Source organism: Thunnus thynnus, chromosome 6 (genome assembly GCF_963924715.1).
Source record: "Thunnus thynnus chromosome 6, fThuThy2.1, whole genome shotgun sequence".
Taxonomy (NCBI): Eukaryota; Metazoa; Chordata; class Actinopteri; order Scombriformes; family Scombridae; genus Thunnus; species Thunnus thynnus.
Genome location: NC_089522.1, coordinates 753,816 through 772,187, shown reverse-complemented (window position 1 = coordinate 772,187; position 18,372 = coordinate 753,816). Strand labels below are relative to the sequence as shown.

Below are 18,372 nucleotides of genomic sequence, written 5' to 3'. Positions count from 1 at the left end.
TCTAATAATTAAAACTCTTCCCATCATAGCAGCAGCATCACATCCGTCTCTGCCACAGTCTCAACAAACACTGATTAGCAGCTGTTTATTGCGTTAGATTTCATTAAATATGACAGGTGTTTATGTTGTGTCCTCCCGGTGTGAAGTGCAGGCTGCTGTGCTGGTGTGGAGGCAGTGTTGTGTGTTTTATACGCCTGTGATGTAGACTTTCAATGTGTGTGTGTGTGTGTGTGTGTGTGTGTGTGTGTGTGTGTGTGTGTGTGTGTGTGTGTGTGTGTGTGTGTGTGTGTGCGTGTGTGTGTGTGCATCTTTATCCCTTCGCTTCCATTGGCTGCTGAAACTTGTTGGAGCTTTTCCCTGTCGAATAAGAGAAAGCTCCACGAACCTATCGGTGCTCGCGACCCGTCCCCCCTTCTCGAGCCCGCCTGGTCCAGACTTGTCCGGGATACCGTCAAAGTGGTCCAGCCTGCACCCCGGTTAAATAAGCTCATGTCAGACACAGAGCAGCTCCATATTGTGAACACATTAACAGTGTAAGGACTCCCCGCCGCTCCACACACAGCGCTGCACTTTGCCGCCGAATTTCATCTGAACCTGCTCCACGAGCTCTGCTAGCTTGACTGCTCTGAGGGCTTTCATGTTGATTTTTAATCTCCTTTTTCTCCTCCGACACACACTGGACCGTCAGACATTTTCCACCTTCAAAACACTTGTGACCAACAAGTCTATACTTGAACTGGACAGCTAAACTTGTCCATGTGTTTTTTTGTTTTCTTTTTGTACCTTGTTTTTTTTTAACCGTATAATGTCGTCTTTGCCAGGAACGGTACCGCGAATGATGCGCCCAGCTCCCGGACAGAACTATCCCCGTACCGGATTCCCTCTGGAAGGTAGGACTCAGCCAGCAGCAGCAGCAGCTGGGGGACCCGGCTCCACAGCCCCCGCGGAGCAGCCTGCTGGGCCCTTTACACTCGGGGAGAAGAGATTTTTTTAAGGATTTGAGGAGACTGAAAACTTGCAATTCAATTTGAAAAATGAAAATATGCTAGCTAAACATAAACATGTCAGCTCATTGCAGGAGTTTTAGCTTGACAAATAGCCCGGGCCTTGACTAGATACAGCACTAAACTGCTTTATTTTTGCCATGAAGGACTCGCATTAAAACAACTTTTTCAGATATTTAAAATTCCTTTGTTAGCTTACTAAAATTGTAGCCTAATAAAAAGTTATTATATTAGCTTATTGGGCTAAATATTAAAGGTCCTAGCCTAAAGGATGTCTAGGCTAAACAGGCAGCTGCAGGCCTACAGGCTATGTGCACTTAATTATTTAAACATTAAGTGACCATTTCGACAACTAATTTAAAAAGAATCTAAACATCAAGAAAAATCCAGACAGTCTATAGGCAAAGATACGGGATTTCCTCAAGTGTCCTGCGCCTGGAAATTTAAATGAAACAGAAAAGAGCGAAGAGAAGCAGAGGATTACATCAATATTTGGACAGCGTGATGGTGAATAATGAAGACGGACAGACGGAGCTCTTCACCTCCTCTTCAGGGTCGGACGGAGCTGTGAAGAGCCATCCGGTTAATGTCAATCTGTTGACGAAAAAAATGCGTTTGTTTCTACACTTGAGTTTTACGTGTCAAAATTAGAAAAGGGCTACGAGGCCTACATTAATTAATATTAACATGTCAACAAATTATATACAGAAGCAACACAACATTTAAATGGGGATATTTTCCTTATGAGTGAATATTAGAGTAAGAAAGCTCCGTCTCAGTGTGGCCTTGTGTCGTCCGCAGTGTCCACTCCTCTGGGCCAGGGACGGGTCAACCAGCTCGGCGGGGTCTTCATTAACGGCCGGCCGCTGCCCAATCACATCCGACACAAGATAGTGGAGATGGCTCACCACGGGATCCGGCCCTGCGTCATCTCCCGGCAGCTGCGGGTCTCCCACGGCTGCGTCTCCAAGATCCTCTGCCGCTACCAGGAGACCGGCTCCATCCGGCCCGGAGCGATAGGAGGCAGCAAGCCCAGGGTGAGAAGAGCCACCATAACAACAACAACAACAACGATATTAATATTAAAAAGACGATAATAATAAATAATAAATAATTAAGCAATTAAATAACTGTAGAATTGTGTATGCTTATTTATTGAGGCCTCTCGCCTGATGACAGTTTTGAATGAATTATGAACTTTGTGTTTACGGCCTTAAACGTCGCAGCAGCTGGAGCTCATCACGTGTGTCTCTGTCCCACCTGCAGCAGGTAGCCACGCCGGACGTGGAGAAGCGGATAGAGGAGTACAAGCGGGACAACCCCGGCATGTTCAGCTGGGAGATCCGGGATAAGCTGCTGAAGGACGGTGTGTGTGACAGAAGCACAGTCCCTTCAGGTGAGGCCTCCTCTGGTAAGCCGCATTTCATTTATTTTTTTTCATCCTTCGCTATTTTCCGATTCAAATGAATAAAAGGAACAAAACTGTTGAAAATGAAGACAGAGGTTAGAGGAAGCGGAACGAATGTCATGAGCATTATTATTATTATAAATAATAATAATAATAATATGTAATTATTTTTATTATTATTATTATTATTATTATTTGGCCCTTTACTGACGCAGCCTTCATGTTCGCAGTGAGCTCGATCAGCCGTGTTCTCCGAGCTCGATTTGGAAAAAAGGACGAGGAGGACGAGTGTGATAAAAAGGATGAGGACGGAGAAAAGAAAACCAAACACAGCATCGACGGCATCCTGGGCGACAAAGGTAGGCCAGAGGACCGCGCACAGCCAGGCTGCTTCCAGCAGTTCACAACTGTGCGGACAGCTGGTTGGACTACAGTCTACTTGATGAATTGTCTACAAATTGGGCCTAAGTGGGCGTTTTGTCGCTTCGCTTTTTCCTCCTTTAAGCTGTTTTCCCAGCAGACACAGGAGCCGCTTAATTATTTATGATGGGAGCATGGATCGGGCTCCTGTGGGGCTGCTTAAACGCTTCCTTGAAAGCGATGCTGACAGATGACGGATGTGCCAGTCAATATCAATTACTGGCGGCCCCGACAGGGACCCCGCTCACATCCAGAGGCCAGGGGCCACAACCTCACAGCGGCCTGTGTAGGAGCTCACATCCAAACATTTCATTTGCTTTGGAGGCGCCGAGCCCGACAGAAAGACTAATGAGATAACCCGATAATATTCAAATAGACACAATTCATAACGTTGAAGCCAGCAGGAGAGAAAAATATCTTTATACCGGGAAACTTCCTCTTTAACGTTTTATAGTAAACGAAATGTGCAGAGAATAACCTAAATAATTTAAAGGAACAAAACAATTAAATTTGATCCATAATAGGCTGAAATTATTTTATAAATAAATCTTTAACATTAATGATTAAACGTGATTTTTTTAAATGGCATTTCTCTCAGGTTGCAATAAAATTGCAATTCAACTGGAGACATATTTAAAATTCAGCAGCTTATATATATTATGGTATTTTTTATAAATGTTTGCCACATTGAATATAACCCTTTTTAAAATATTTGAGATGGTTTTGTTTTCTGGGGACAAACTGTACATATCAGGTCAGTTTTTAATACGATGTTGAGCTGCTTTGCTCTCATTTAGACAACAGACGCAGTAGAATAACCTCCACACTGGGTTTGTCTTTGCTTGGATCAGCTGTCCGTTAATTAGACTTAAGGGGTGTAGCTCCCAGTGTTTCCTGACCACTGGTTCGGCTGGTGACATTTATTTTTTCAAAGCGCTATCAACTGTCCTCCTTTTCACATTCTTCAAAAGATCAGCCTGACTTGTGTCTCTCTGTCATCCGGGCCTGGCATTTAATCATTTGAAGACTTAGCCTATTACAGCTGCTAATGAAACCGGTGTCTGTTGAATAGGCGTCTGTGTTGGAGAGGGGTGTAATAGCTCAAAGGCATGGTAAGAAATATATTTATCCCCTATCAGCCCTCACTCTCACAGTTCCAGGCACATGCGTTCTGTTGAAGGGCTTTAAAGCAGATTAAATTGAGCCTTTTATTTCTTTTCACTTTCATCTTTCAGCCGCTCACTTCGTGGTGTGGAGCCTGCGGCGCAAATTCATGAGATTTTATGGGCCTCCTCTCATGTTGTTTAGATTGCATTTTTAAATATTAATTTCATTTGTTTTTGTTGGCACGGTGACAGCGTGTCAGCAGAGTCAGAGTGTGTTTCTGCAGTGGTGTGAATGACGGAGGTGTGACTGTTGTTACTGGATGAGCAACGTTTACGCTGAGTTTTCATCAGATGAGCAAATATACAGTATGATGCAGGCTACATGCTACATGCACATTAAACCACAGTCACAAAGCTTTTCATAAAAACACATAAAAACAACACAAAATGTTGTGATTTATTTAGATTTCTTTATTAGCTCATTTATAATGAAATAATTAAACTCTACTCAAGCTGCGTTTTCTTACAAATATATATTTATACATACAAGATATGACTCCACATATATATATTTTCATTTGTCTTCAATATTATACAGTATGACAAAATATGACAGAGTATAGATTGATTATTTTAATTTTATTCGATGTTAATGTTTGGAAAATATGGACACGAAAAGATGCAAAATAATCCGAATATTCTGGAGATCAGTTTTATTTATAATATAATATAATAAATCACACATTTGCCTCCGAGGGCTTTACAATCTGTACATTTTACAACATTAGACCCTCGATTCATATAAAGAAAAACTCCATAAAAACACTTTAACGGTAAAAATGTAAAAAAGTGATGAAGAGCAGCAGAGGAAGGTCTCACCATCAGGACAGACAGATGTGCAATAGATGCTGTATAGAATAAAACAAATTAGATATGTAGGATATTTTCCAAAATACACTGTAAATATATTATAAATTGTATGTTAATAAATGAGGCCTCCACATATGGAAACACATTTGACTGCAGGAGTGCAGGTGTGACTGGTGGGACAGGTAACCAGCTGTGATGAGCTTCCCATCAACAATGACTGGTGCAGTCTTTTCATCTGCAGTTTAAGGCAGTATTTAGTCAATATCCTGTTTCCCAAAGATATGCATAACCCACTGTGGGCAAAAAAAAAAAAAAAAAAACAGTGGCAATTTCCAGAGTAAGCCTGGCTGAAAGAAAAAAAAGGTCGAGAGTGAGGATGGAGAGAGTGCATCAAACAAATCCAGTGGAAGTGACGAGAAGCAGCTTTACAGAGAGCACAGGCTGTGGGAAGTTCTATTGCAGCTATTAATAACACTTTTCCCCGGGCATCCGCACTTACTCCACTCCATCTGCACTTTCTCCCAGCTATTTTGCTGGGTTGAAATTGAGGGAGACCCAAATGTTGGCTGGAGATAACACAATCATCACAGCCTTGGTCCTGGGCTGTGTATCAGTGTATTAAACTGGGATTAACCTCCCCTTTCCCCCTCGCTGCCTCACACCAAAAATTCACATTTTTAAGGGACATATAAAAAAACACAAGGGGGGCTGGAAGCCAATGTGCCACACAGAGGAATGGTACCAACAATAATAATGATAATCATCAGCATTATTGTCATCATGATAATCATTAGGTTATGATACGATCGATGATGGAGGCATTTATCATCTTACCTAATCTACTCTCACATAACGACTCAACAAATCATTCAAATAAATATGATGAATCTGTATTTAATATACATTTGAACTGCAGCCCTAATCCTGGTCTCTTGTGTGTCACACAGCAGGAAGTAATTTAATTATTTTATTAGTTTATTTAACAGGAATTAAACAGATAAATATTGTTACACAAAGATAAGCAGAACAACAGAAAGGATGTATTCAAGGCGTCTACTGAAGCTCATTTACAACCTCCGTCCCTGCTCAGGCTGTTAAAACTCTATTCAAAATTAGCTGTAAATGTGAAGATTTAGCCATAAAAACATCTAATGTGTTACAGATTTATTAACAACACCAACACAAACATGTCGTATTATCCAGACCAGAGCATCAAACCTCAGGAGTGACGGTTGTTTTATCCCGACTTGCTCTGTACCGACTGTACCGACTGTACCGACTGTACCGACTGTACGTGGTCTGTTCATCCTTGTGCTGCTGCTGTTACACCTCATTTCCCATCAGGGGATCAATAAAGTCTTCTCTTCAAACTTGTTTCTGAGACATCGGACCTGTTTTTGATTTCACATGGTGTTACTGAAGACACTAAACTCTATGAAACCATGGATACACGGACGTAGGAAAATGAGACATTCAATAAGTGCCAACAGTATGAAAAAAAAACACCTGGAGTGGAATAAATGTAAAATCCTTTATCACACATTATATAATTTAATATTCCATTATCATAATGTATTGTGATAGGCTATATTAAATTTTATAGAAAAATTGATGTATGAAACAATATGTGATGGTTCTTCATCACATTGATGCAAAACTGATAAAAACAAGCAGAAACAACAGGAACAGTTAGCTTGGTCGTTGTCAGATAGGCCCAGCCTAAATGTTCCCATTAACATAATAGTTTGATTACCTTCAATTATTAATTTATCAATCAATCTAGTTATCACTGATCATGTCATTCTTCAGGATGATAAAATATGAATGTATGTGTGTATGTAAAGTGAAGGGTTAATGGTTGGATGAGGCTGTGGAGGCTGGCAGGGACGGCAGTAGAAGATCACACTGATCCCTGTGGGGGAAACTGGGTCAGTGTAGCAGCACAGAGGAACAAGATAAGACAAAGTAATAGAAGACATGCACAGGAAATAAGAAACAGGAGACAATAACACAAAGGAGTTGCCACCCTACAACATGGAAGGTCAAATGTTTTATATCATAATATGTGTAATAAGACGTTATATCAGCAGAAAAAACATCAACAATTGAATTAAGACACAATTAATAAGACTATCAGTTAATGAGTTAATTAATGTGGAAAGTATGAGGGTAAGGTTTTAGCTTTAACATATAAAATAATCCAAAAAAGCTGATGTGAAAGTATCACATCAGTAACACGTTTCACATGATCCAGACATATAACAAATGCCAGAATATGTATTTGTAATATCACATGTGTTTTTCAGACACTGTATGTAAAATATGTTATTTGTCCAGACATTAAAGATGAGGTCATAATAAGAGTTTTTAATAAGGTGCAGCAACTAACATTGGACATAAAGAAATCTCTGATGAAGACATCGTAACATTATTAACAGCTGTTATTATTACCTCAGTTGTCCTGCCTGTTGAGATGCTGGTTTGAGCTTTAGTTAGAGATTCCTACACATTTAATAAGGATACTTTCTAATATCAATCAATCAATCAATCAATTTTTATTTATATAGAGCCATATCACAACAGAATACTGATGTATCACAATATGGCAAATTAATGCAAAGTTATTCATCAGACCAAACCCTTCATATGATGCTCTTTAAAACATACACACATATATATATATATATATATATATATATATATATATATATATATATATATATATACATAAAATAGGTTTAGGTCAGTTTTCATAATCAGCTATTATTTATAAAATAAAAACACTAAATACTTGTCAGATATGAATATTTGCTGACAAACAGACAAATTAATTCATCTGCAGATATCACATTAATGGACATTTATCATTTTTATAGACTAAGTGATTAATCAGTTCAGTAATTGATAGATTTGTCTAATGAAACAATTCTTAACTGCAGCTCCACATGAAATTATAATGATTAAAATAATGATAAATCTTTACATCATTAAAACATCACAGGTCAACAGTCCCGTCTCTGAATGCTGCTGATAGTAGTATTTCTTCTCTTTTTCAGCAGCCATTAGCATTTTTGTCGGGGTTGACCTACTTGTTGATTTTCATTTATTTCTTGTAGCACTTTGGACTCCTCAATGATGTCTTTGAGAAAACAAATATATATAAAGGGGAGCTGCTGAGCTGGGAGGGGGCTTTGAATAGGAGAATAGCAGCCCACTTCTTTGCCATGGAGTGTTCAGTAGCCATCCCTTAATCCTCCTTTCATTTCGCCGACAAATGCCAAGAATCTTGTCTGGCGACCCAATGGGAAGCTGATCAGCCAACAAAAGAGGAGCAGTGCACAAAGAGCAAACAGGCAAAATGGGGTTGAGGGCAGTCAGAAGCCTCAGGCGTCCCATTAACAGCCCATTTGCAAAGGATACACACAGGACAATGGCAAAAAGAGAAATCACAACACATAGTACAGACAATATGGCAACAACCAATTAATAAAATGTCAACACTTGGGTTGGTCTTTAATTGAGCCCTGGGTGAGTTGGAGAGCTCATGAACTGCAGCTGTGCAGCTCCAGTCTGAATGTGTATCACTCATTTACATAGATAGAATATATAAACCAGTTTTTAACAAAGCCACTGACTGGTCAAGCTTTGCTCAAATAGAACTTCACTCTGAATTACTGGAGTCCCCAAAGTTTCCAAAGATACCAAATATGTCAGACTGAGTTTGAGGAAATGTTTATATAATTATGAATATTTAATATGTTAATATATGCATATATATTATAATATAATATTAATATATATTAATAATATATTTAATGGGATGGTGCAGCTCTAAAAAAACATTCTGGGTTTTGAATATTTCACTCAGTGTTTTTCATTTTAAGGGGAAAAATGAGTTAAAGAGGTTAACTTGATATCTTGTGCTTGACTGGTTGTTAGCTGCCACTGTGTCAGGATTTGGCAGGGAGACATCTGCTTTAATCCAACTCATTTGGCTCTGGAGAGCCTGCAACAGACCATTCAGGGAGGTTTTCTTCCTCCACTGCAGCTCCTTCACAGTTAGCTGCAGGATCAGACATGTCAAACACTGCTGGCTTTAAAGACACAGCTCCTTGACAGAATGATTCTCTCCAAAAAAAATACCTTTTAGGTTTATTCTTCCATCTACAACTAAATTTATTTCTCCACAAGAAACAAAAGCGTCTGTGTCTTAAATTAAATCCTGGATTCATGGTGATTTGCATTATCTTGCTTGTCACTTAGACATATAAGACAACACAATATAGCCTTTGATCCTTGAGAATTAGAGAAGATGAAATTCAAAATAAAAAAGCTGCAGCTGCTATTTATGATTGGGACAAAAATGAGAATAAATATCAGGTCTGTAGCCTTGATTTTAGAAATACTCATGAGTCCAAGTCCCTCCTATAGCCCCCTAAATTTTTGTTCAATATTATGTATTTAGTTAGCTGTTCGGTTATAATCTCTGCATACTACTATTTCCCCAACATGAAGTCTGTCTAAAAATATTCTCCACGCTGCCGCAAGGAAAATCTGGGTGGGGAAATATTGAATATTTATTCAATATATTGATTATTTATTTTGTGTGTCCAAATTTACCCTGACAAATATAGCACGTGAAATTCACATCTTTACACGTCAAAGACAAGGTAAGGTGACATTTCCTTGTTAGGAAGAGGCCGGTAGTTGGGTGGATGGCTACATAGTTGGGTGGCAAAAAGTGGACTTTGCTGCAGGAGTGTCACATTTCCAACTGAAACTGGGGACAGTTGCAATGATGATGTTTCAAATGATCATTTCAACCCAAACCACAATCTTTTCCTAAACCTAGCCAAGTGTTTTTTGTGCCTAAACCTTTCAAAGCCTTAGTTTTGAAAGCCTGATGCGTCGCTTTATGGACACCAAAGGGTACCTTGTGCGTCTGTATGAGACGCCAGAGGGGCGTGACAAAGCGTCGGTATTTGACGATCTGGGATGAGAATGTGTAGGAAAACTATGCTTCTGATTCTATGGATTATTGGCCTCTGTGGACCATGTCTGTCGATGCAACTTCCGGCAGCACACCTGAGTGGCAACATGGACAGGTGTGGTGAGGAGTCATGGCTTGCACGCTCATACAGTCGAGAGACTTTTCTGGAGCTACCGTACAAGATGACATCAAGCCACTTCTACCGTTTGATGTTGGATATCGTTTCTCAGGAGCTGATCAGAACTAATGGGAGAGAGGAATGAGGAAGGAGAAAAAAACGAGGAAGGAGAGGGGGCATTCAGAACCGCCTATGGCGGAGATTCAATTGGCCACCCCTTCCATCTATCATTCTTACAAACCTGCATCCATTGACCAACAGAGGGAATGCGATACAAACATACACAAGGTACTGTAACGAATTTCGTGAGGCATCTTTGTTATACTTCGTGGAAAGCGAAAGCTACAATCTACAATGCCGACTCTCTCTTTGAAGACCCTGGATTTACCTTGTGTGATATAGACTTGGAGAAAAATAGGGGAAGCGGTATTTGCGTGTACATAAATGATCTATGGAGTATCTATAGTGTGGCTGTGTGTATCTGTGGTGATCCCAATGTAGAAATTCTCAGCATGATTTTGAAACCTTTTTATTTGCCTAGAGACTTTGGGTGTATTTGCTTTTTGTTGTATATGCGCCTCCTAACAGCAAAGTGTAACAGGTGGTTGGCACCATCGCTGACTGTGTGCACCAGCAGTGCTTGGGGACTTGAACCAGTGTCACTTAGAGATTCTGTTACCTGGGTTTGAAAAGTATGTTAAGGACCAGACCAGAAAAGACCATATCCTGGACAAGTGTTTTGTAAATGTGTGGGCCACCCATACTAAATTCTGTTGTGCACATGAGAAGTAAACTAGAAAAGAAAGTGATAAGGACATGGACAAATAAAAGAAAGGAACAACAGAAAGCCTGTTTTGATTGGACAAATTGGGAAATCTTTCAGGAGGGATCACCAGAAACAAATGATTACATACATTTTTGTGTGCAGCTGGTTGTCCCCACAAAGGAAATTCAAATCTATCCAAATAATAAATCATATGTGACTAGGGACATAAAAAAGTCATAAATACAAGGAAAGTGGCTTTCAAAAACAACGATTCTGAAGCACTCAAACAGACAGAAAATGAACAGAAAATCAGATTGAGGGAAGCAAAATTGCTGCACAAATGGCTTTAAAGCTAATAACCCCAAAAATGTATGGGATACCATGGAAACTATGACAGGAATGTCATCTCCAACTAAACCTATTGTGATGGACAATGACTTAAACACTTTCTTTACCAGATTTGAATCACTAGATAATTCTGTTAAGTGCATTGAAATACTTAAAACTATGATACCCGCTACCTCAGACAGAATTGTCATCACTGTTGAAGATGTCAGGAAAACATCTCAGTGTACAAATACCAAAAAAGCTGCTGGGCTGGATGAGTGCAGTCCTTTTCTTTGCAACTGAGCTGGCTCCAGTGTGGCAACCAATTTTTCAGGCTTCCATAAACACACACACTGTCCCTCTGTCATGAAAAACATACAAAAATGCACATAAAACACACATAAAACCATTAACCAAAATTCCAAGTCCAATAGCCCTTACCTCAGTGATTATATAATGTCTAGAAGAAATATCTCCAATATCTTGTCAGTACAACAGAAGACAAATTTCATACCAATTTGCTCATAAGAAGGCTTGTGGTACAGAAGATGCTGTTGCCACTCTGGTTCATATCATTTCTAAACATTTAGACAAACCCAACACCTATGCAATAACGCTCTCTCTAGATTTTTTGTCGGGTTTCAACACAATACAAGCAGACATTTTGGTGTCAAAAATGGTCCAGCCGGAACTGAATCCCTATGTGATTCATTGGTAGGCCTCTCACTAACAGAGTCCAGATTGTAGAGGTGAACAAAACCCTTTCATCTGTCATCGCGACCAGTGTTGGGGCCCCTCAGGGTTGCGTGAGTTCAGTCATGCTTTTCACTTTCTATACCGAGGATTGACGTACAGATGACACTGAATCAATACATTCTAAAGTATTCTGATGATACAGTCCTAATACCTCTGTTAAGTAACTCGGGCAACCCTGCGCTGCCCTAACATGGCTGAACAAAGTGGTTGAGGGGAGTAATAATAATGCTCTTGAGATTCACACAAAGACAAGGGAAGAAATTGTATTTGGTTCCCCATCTCTCATAAAGTTCATATTGTTCCATCCATAATGAAAAAAATCAAGCAGGCATTTTTATGCAAATACTTGGGTGTAATGATAGACCATCTGTTATCCTGGAAAGACCACAGTGAATTTGTCGACAAAAAGACAAAACAAAGAATTTATTTTCTCCACCGCCTTAGGTCTTTTGGGGCGAGTAGACAAATTCTTCTTTTGTTTTTTACTCCTGTGATAATGACAGTATTGTAATATTACATGGTCAAAACTGCTCCACCAAATGAAAATCTGCACAAAGATTGTAGGCCATCCCCTGAGAAACTCTAAGAATCAGCCTAACATAATAACATATTAAGACCATATTAATGTTGGCCAACAACATCGTCTCTTACCCCAACCATGTCCTGATCCATCAAACGGGAGATACGGGGTTCCATGATTTAATAAGGTTAGACTGAAGAACTCTTTTGTACACCAGTCAATCCTAAAATTAAATATGGAGCTTAATCCCAGATCAAATGTACGTTGAAAGGCCTTGAATACTGTCTTCTATGATTGTAATGTTATGTTAAACGTATGTTTCTTTGTTTCTCGTCTTAATTTTTGCGTCAGCTCAAATAGAGCTGCTGTGATGCAAGAAAAATATCAGACTTGATCTGACAATAAAGTATTATCATCATCATATCCTCATCATCATCCTCAGTGGTAGCTATAGACCTGATAAATATAGATAACATTAAGCATCAAAAGAAATAATTTACAAACAAGCAGCCAAAGTATTATATCAGAGGTATAAAATATTATATCATTTCAATTTTGAAAAAGGCAGCTGGATATTGTATTTTTAAAAATCCGATCATCAGCTGCTTTTTGTCTGTTTATTTTTTAACGTGTGTATAACTGATTATTCATATTAGCGGTGAATGTAAAGATCCGGCATTGGGGAAATGGTTAAAGGAATTATTTAAGCGAGTGACTAAATGCATCTCTAAAATCCTGTTTGAAATTTCCATACAGAGGTCTATGTGCTTGGATCTATTAGATGGCTTATTCATGGTTTTCTCCATCAATCCGTAGAGGAAATCACATTCACCAAATGCAACCATCCAGTGTAATTGGCTAGAAAATGACCCTAAATATTCAAAGATTACTGGGGCATAAAGAGCCGTCAGTTTTTGGGGGGCAGAGTAAATGTTCACGCTACTGAAAGGTATGAAAGTGGATTAATGGCCGTTTCTCCGTCACTGCATTAAAATAATTTGAGCCACATATTTAACACGCTCTCAGGCCATGAAGGGAACCGAGCATTGTTCACAAGCTAAAGAGCTAACACTACATTCTTATGGAAATAGATCAGGGAGCACACTGTACAGTGGCTACCTTGGATTAGTGGCTGATTTTATAGAACATTCTGGCTTTTTCTTGCTCACATCTCATCTGATGATTAAATAACCTGTTATTTTGGAATTACACAACCCAGTCTCACATCAAAATGTGTAATAGCTACATATTCATTTCACAATAATGGCTCTTAAATTGTTGAGATGCCTAAGTTTTTTTTTTTTGGCCTGTTCTTTTGTACTGGCTTGCATCCAAGTCACGTGACTGCAGAGTTATTATAGTTTTGTATTTTTCATTAGTTTTTGTTTTTATTTCGTTTTTAATTTTTTGCTGTCAATTCAGTTTAGTTTCAGTTAGTTTACTCCTTTCAGTTATGTTTTTACTGTTTAAAAATGTTTAGTTTCAGTTTAGTTTTTACTATTTAAAAATGTTTAGTTTTAGTTTAGTTTTTATTAGTTTCAGTATTAGTTTTAGGGTTATTTTTATCATAATATGGGGGCCTTTGTCAGGGGCCAGATTTAAGAAGTTAAGAATAGAAATTACAATACAAACGCAACACTTTGTAACGGTCATGTAGACATCCCAGTCTCAGTAAACATATGCACCAATGCCTCCTCATGCTTGTGTTGACAAATTTGACCTAATTGACAAAGAATAAAACTAAAGACGTTTTCTGTATATTTTTATTTTACTTTAGTTACTTTTGTAAGTACACAATATTGTTTAAATTAATTTTTGTTTTTCTCTAAAGTCTAGTTCTCTTTTTTATTTCAGTTAACTAAAATGTTTTAGTTTTAGTTAACTATAATAACCTTGCGTGACTTTCAAATTTCTGTCTGCAAAAACAAATAAATTGGCTGCCATTCCTTTTATTCTCAGTGAAATATACAATATTTTAAGATAGTTTCAGCATTAAAATGCAATTTGATAACATTTCTTGTGAGAAATGTGCATTTTATATTAATAATCTTTGTTTAGTGTATGTATATGATGTTGTTGTTGATGTTGATGCAGTTTAATACATGCATGATGTGGCTGAACAAACATTTTGAATCCATAACAAGGTCCTTAAAGTTTCTATCTCAAAGATCTCCGTTTCGTTCTCTTTGGCAACACCATATGGCTTTAAGCGGTAACTGCAGGTGTGTTGTTGGACCTCACTCGACCTCACTCCCAGAGATCCAAACAGTGTTGCTGTGTGACGTCATGCTAGCACAAGCAAATTGAAGAGCAAGTGATCTAGGTGGGCCTTCTCTCTCTGACGGATCAACCACTGGGTAATGAAAAACGCGTCACTAACTGCTTGTCTTTGAATGCGTGGCGGGAAGAGTCGCCACTGACACCTGGTTCCTAATAATCATTAAACTGCAAATGCAAGAGCTTTCATTAGCGGGCCATAGGCTCAATCACTATTGTGTTACCTCATTTGGTAAAAGATAGTGACTTAACAGACACTTATTTAAATGAAAACCTTTGAGATTATAAGTTTAAACACAGTTTGAAGCGCTGTGTAACTCCCACTGACACTAAACACCAACCCAAAACCCCATCGCTACAATACTAGCTAAAATGTCTGAAATAAACCAACATCTTTACTTTGTCTTGACACAGATCATCTAGATGCTGTGTAATTACTAGTTCAGCAGCACTAGATATTTGATATATTCAGTAGATATATCTTTTTATGACTCTATTTACAACCCGACTTTGCAAACCGGAGGAACTACAACTGTGGTGCTGATTTGTATCAAGCTGCATGAAGTGACTCTAGTAGTTTTTAAAAAATATTAGTGTTTTTCCCAGAAGTGGAAGTTGTAAATACTGAACTGAGAGTACAGTTAGGAGTTTAAGATGATAAACACATTTGTGTAATCAGATCGTAAATATCTAATTGTTAAACGGGTGAAAATTAATTTTAACCATATTTTACCAATATTTGACAGTATTTAAGTATTTCAAAGCAGGAACCATGTAGAATTTTCATACTGACATATTTTGTTATTCTCCAGGTTGAGACCTTTCCAACGATGTATTTAGTTTATCTCTACGACAAAGTTTAAATTTCCTCATTTCATGGACACAAGCCATCCCAGGCCTAGTTTCAGAGCACTTTGAAGGCCCAAAATATGATGTGAAGCTTTCTGTTTGTTTGTTTTTTTGGTTTTTTAGGGGAAATAATGACTAAAACGAGTCACCTTCAGAGATCACAACACTGCTGACAATTATTCATTACAACAGGGTTGGAGGAAGAAAAGACCAACCTGTTTTCATTCATGCATTCATTCACTATTTACACAACCCTGGAGATCTTCTGTATCTTTATGATTCTTGGTTTTGGGATTTTATGTCAGCATGATGATTTATCAGCCCATGCAAGCATACAAAGAATGTGTCTTGGCTTTTGCGCCCAAAAAACGTCACACAGAAGAACAAAAATAGACAAAAGCAAAGTAATGATAATAATAATAATAATAATAATAATAATAATAATAATAATGAAATAAACAAAGCAATTCTTGGAAATATAAAATTAAATGAGCACCTTCACATTTTACAATCACAGGCTATAAAACACCTTTTCTTAACACAGATAGTGGCGTTTGGATTCTGGTTGCGGCAGCTGCAATTTGAAATGGAATGAAGCCCGCTGACAGCAGACAACCCAAGACAGTAGTCAAACACGCTAAGTCCTTAACCTACCGCTATCAATAACTGACCAAAAAACTCTTTATTTCTCAGAATGGAAAGTTAAAACTGATGGCCATAACATTAACCTATCATATAGTTGAGTTATCAAGGACATTTTCATATTTTTGTGTTGAGAAATGTTGAAGATATCATTAGAAGAAAATCTTACCATGGTAACAGTGCAGAAATACTTCAGGCAGCAGGTCCTCCTCACAGCCAATCACAAAACATCAAATTCTGGATTTCAAGTTCAATTCATCCCTGAGGCTCTAAAATCTACATATTTATTGAAAAAACATCATCAAACATACATAAAATAACACAAGTATCATAACAGCTCAGATAACTACACAATGCAAAGACAATGATTCAAACAACATGCAACCACCACAGTAATGATAGAAAACCTGAAACAACTTTACTAATAACTAACAAACATCATATACATTCACTGAACAAAGATTAGGAAAATAAAATGCACATTTCCTGCATTTTAATGCTGAAACTATCTGTAAATATGTATTTTCCACTGAGAATAATTTTGTTTGAGCACACAGACACTTATGTGACGTGGACGCAGATCAATAGAAAAGAATAAGCCAAAGAAACATCTCACCAGAGCTGTTATTATGAAACTAATACATTTTGCACTGTAGACCAACGTACCTATTACATATTTTGATATGAGACGGTTGAATTATGAACTTCTCTCAGAGAGGAATGTGTATTTCATTAGACCTGCGGAGTAATGACACAACTGAATATGATACCTTGATATCAATAACTATGCAGATTTGTGTTAGTGAGGTGTTGTTCCATCCTGAGCCTCCAGAGCAGCTTCAGTGCTCCTTGTCTGCTGGAGGTATGAACAGCCTTCTTCTAACAGATTTTCTCTCATTTGGTGTTTTGATTGTGGGTTGAGATGTGGTGACTGTGAAGGTGGTGACATCACCAGACTGTCACATCATCTTTATACTTATCAAACCATTCAGTGACACCTTGTCCTCTGCGGACGGGGACACTGTCATTGTAGAAGATACTACTGCCAGCAGGTGATTCTTTTCATCTGTATATCAGGTTAACAGAGGTAAAGACATTCATTTCACTTATCTAGTCTAATGGGGCAGCTGTGGCTCAGAGGTAGAGCTGGTCGTCCCCTATCAGGTCAGTGGTTTGATCCCCGGCTCCTCCAGTCCACATGTCAAAGTGTCTTTGGGCAAGATACTGATACTGTGTGTGTGGGTGAGCATTGGAAAATGTGCTTTAGATAAAAAGTGCTGTATGGCTCCTGATGAGCAGCCTCTGCCGTCAGTGTGTGAATGTGGGTGTGAACGGGTGAATGTTGACATGTATTATAAAGTGGTTTGAGTGGTTGGTAGACTAGAGAAGTGCTGTTTATTGTGATAGATGTCCAGCCCTCCAGCAGAGGGTTTGAATATGAACAAAAGAGAAGACAAATAGTTGATGGATGTTTGGATTTCCAGGATAGAGTGTAGAGAGAGCACTACAGACAGCAGGATGGTTATACTGAATGAAGACAGACTGATCAATCATGTCCTTAACCCTGTGTGAGATGTGGAAACTACACACCTCATCTAATTCACACTTGCACCATGTCTTCTATACTATATACCAGTATGATAAACTAAACAACAGTACTGTTTTGGGATGTAGTGTATGTAGGTGAGACTAAGTAGTTCAGGTGTCACAGCTGTCGTGATGTGAATACTGTGAACTTTCTATGTCGTCACTCAGACTAACGTTAGCGGAGCGGAGCAGCAAACTCCAGCAGTAACAAACGCATTAAACAACTTTAACCAAATCTGAGGTGAAGAAAATAACTCGGTGCTCAGTCTGTTTCACCTCAGAAAGCCTTCACCCGCTCAGCGATGTGTTTCCATGGAGTTAACGGAGCAGCAGAGCTGCTAACAACACAGTGGAGCACTCCACCTCCCCTTATTGTTATTCTCATAGATGATGCTTTGCACTTAACTTTATAAAATAAATGCGGACGATTTATTTTATATGCTAGTTATGTTTCATGTTGTGTTTCAGTGGACTAAAGACACCAGTGAATGGTTTGGAGGAAGGAGACTGAGAATATTGCCGCCTTTTCTATTCATTCAATCGAGAATCGATTCTTAATGGAATCGGCAACCAGGTGATAGTTTTGAACTGGGAGATAAGCATCGTTCCAGGCTTACAAAATAGACACCGTCATTTCTCACAACCTTTATTTTTCATCTTTTTGTTCCATCTTGGTATAAAATTTCAATCCCTATGGACACTTTTGTCTGTCAAATTGTGATTTTTTTACTT

General features: G+C 38.5%; 1 protein-coding gene across 3 annotated transcripts in view; it reads left to right on the top strand.

Moving 5' to 3' along the window:
• Nucleotides 1–313: 313 nt before the first annotated feature.
• The window catches only part of LOC137183947 (paired box protein Pax-7-like), a 65,769-nt gene continuing 47,710 nt past the window's right edge, over nucleotides 314–18,372 (top strand). The window contains exons 1-5 of one of the 3 annotated variants that reach the window (XM_067591187.1): nucleotides 315–533; nucleotides 822–890; nucleotides 1,806–2,041; nucleotides 2,271–2,415; nucleotides 2,643–2,771. In XM_067591187.1, the coding sequence (XP_067447288.1) occupies nucleotides 836–890; nucleotides 1,806–2,041; nucleotides 2,271–2,415; nucleotides 2,643–2,771 (565 nt within the window). In that variant the 5' untranslated portion in view covers nucleotides 315–533; nucleotides 822–835. Of the gene's footprint in view, nucleotides 891–1,805; nucleotides 2,042–2,270; nucleotides 2,416–2,642; nucleotides 2,772–18,372 lie in introns of all 3 variants that reach the window. The other 2 variants (XM_067591186.1, XM_067591185.1) reach the window with 2 other exon arrangements.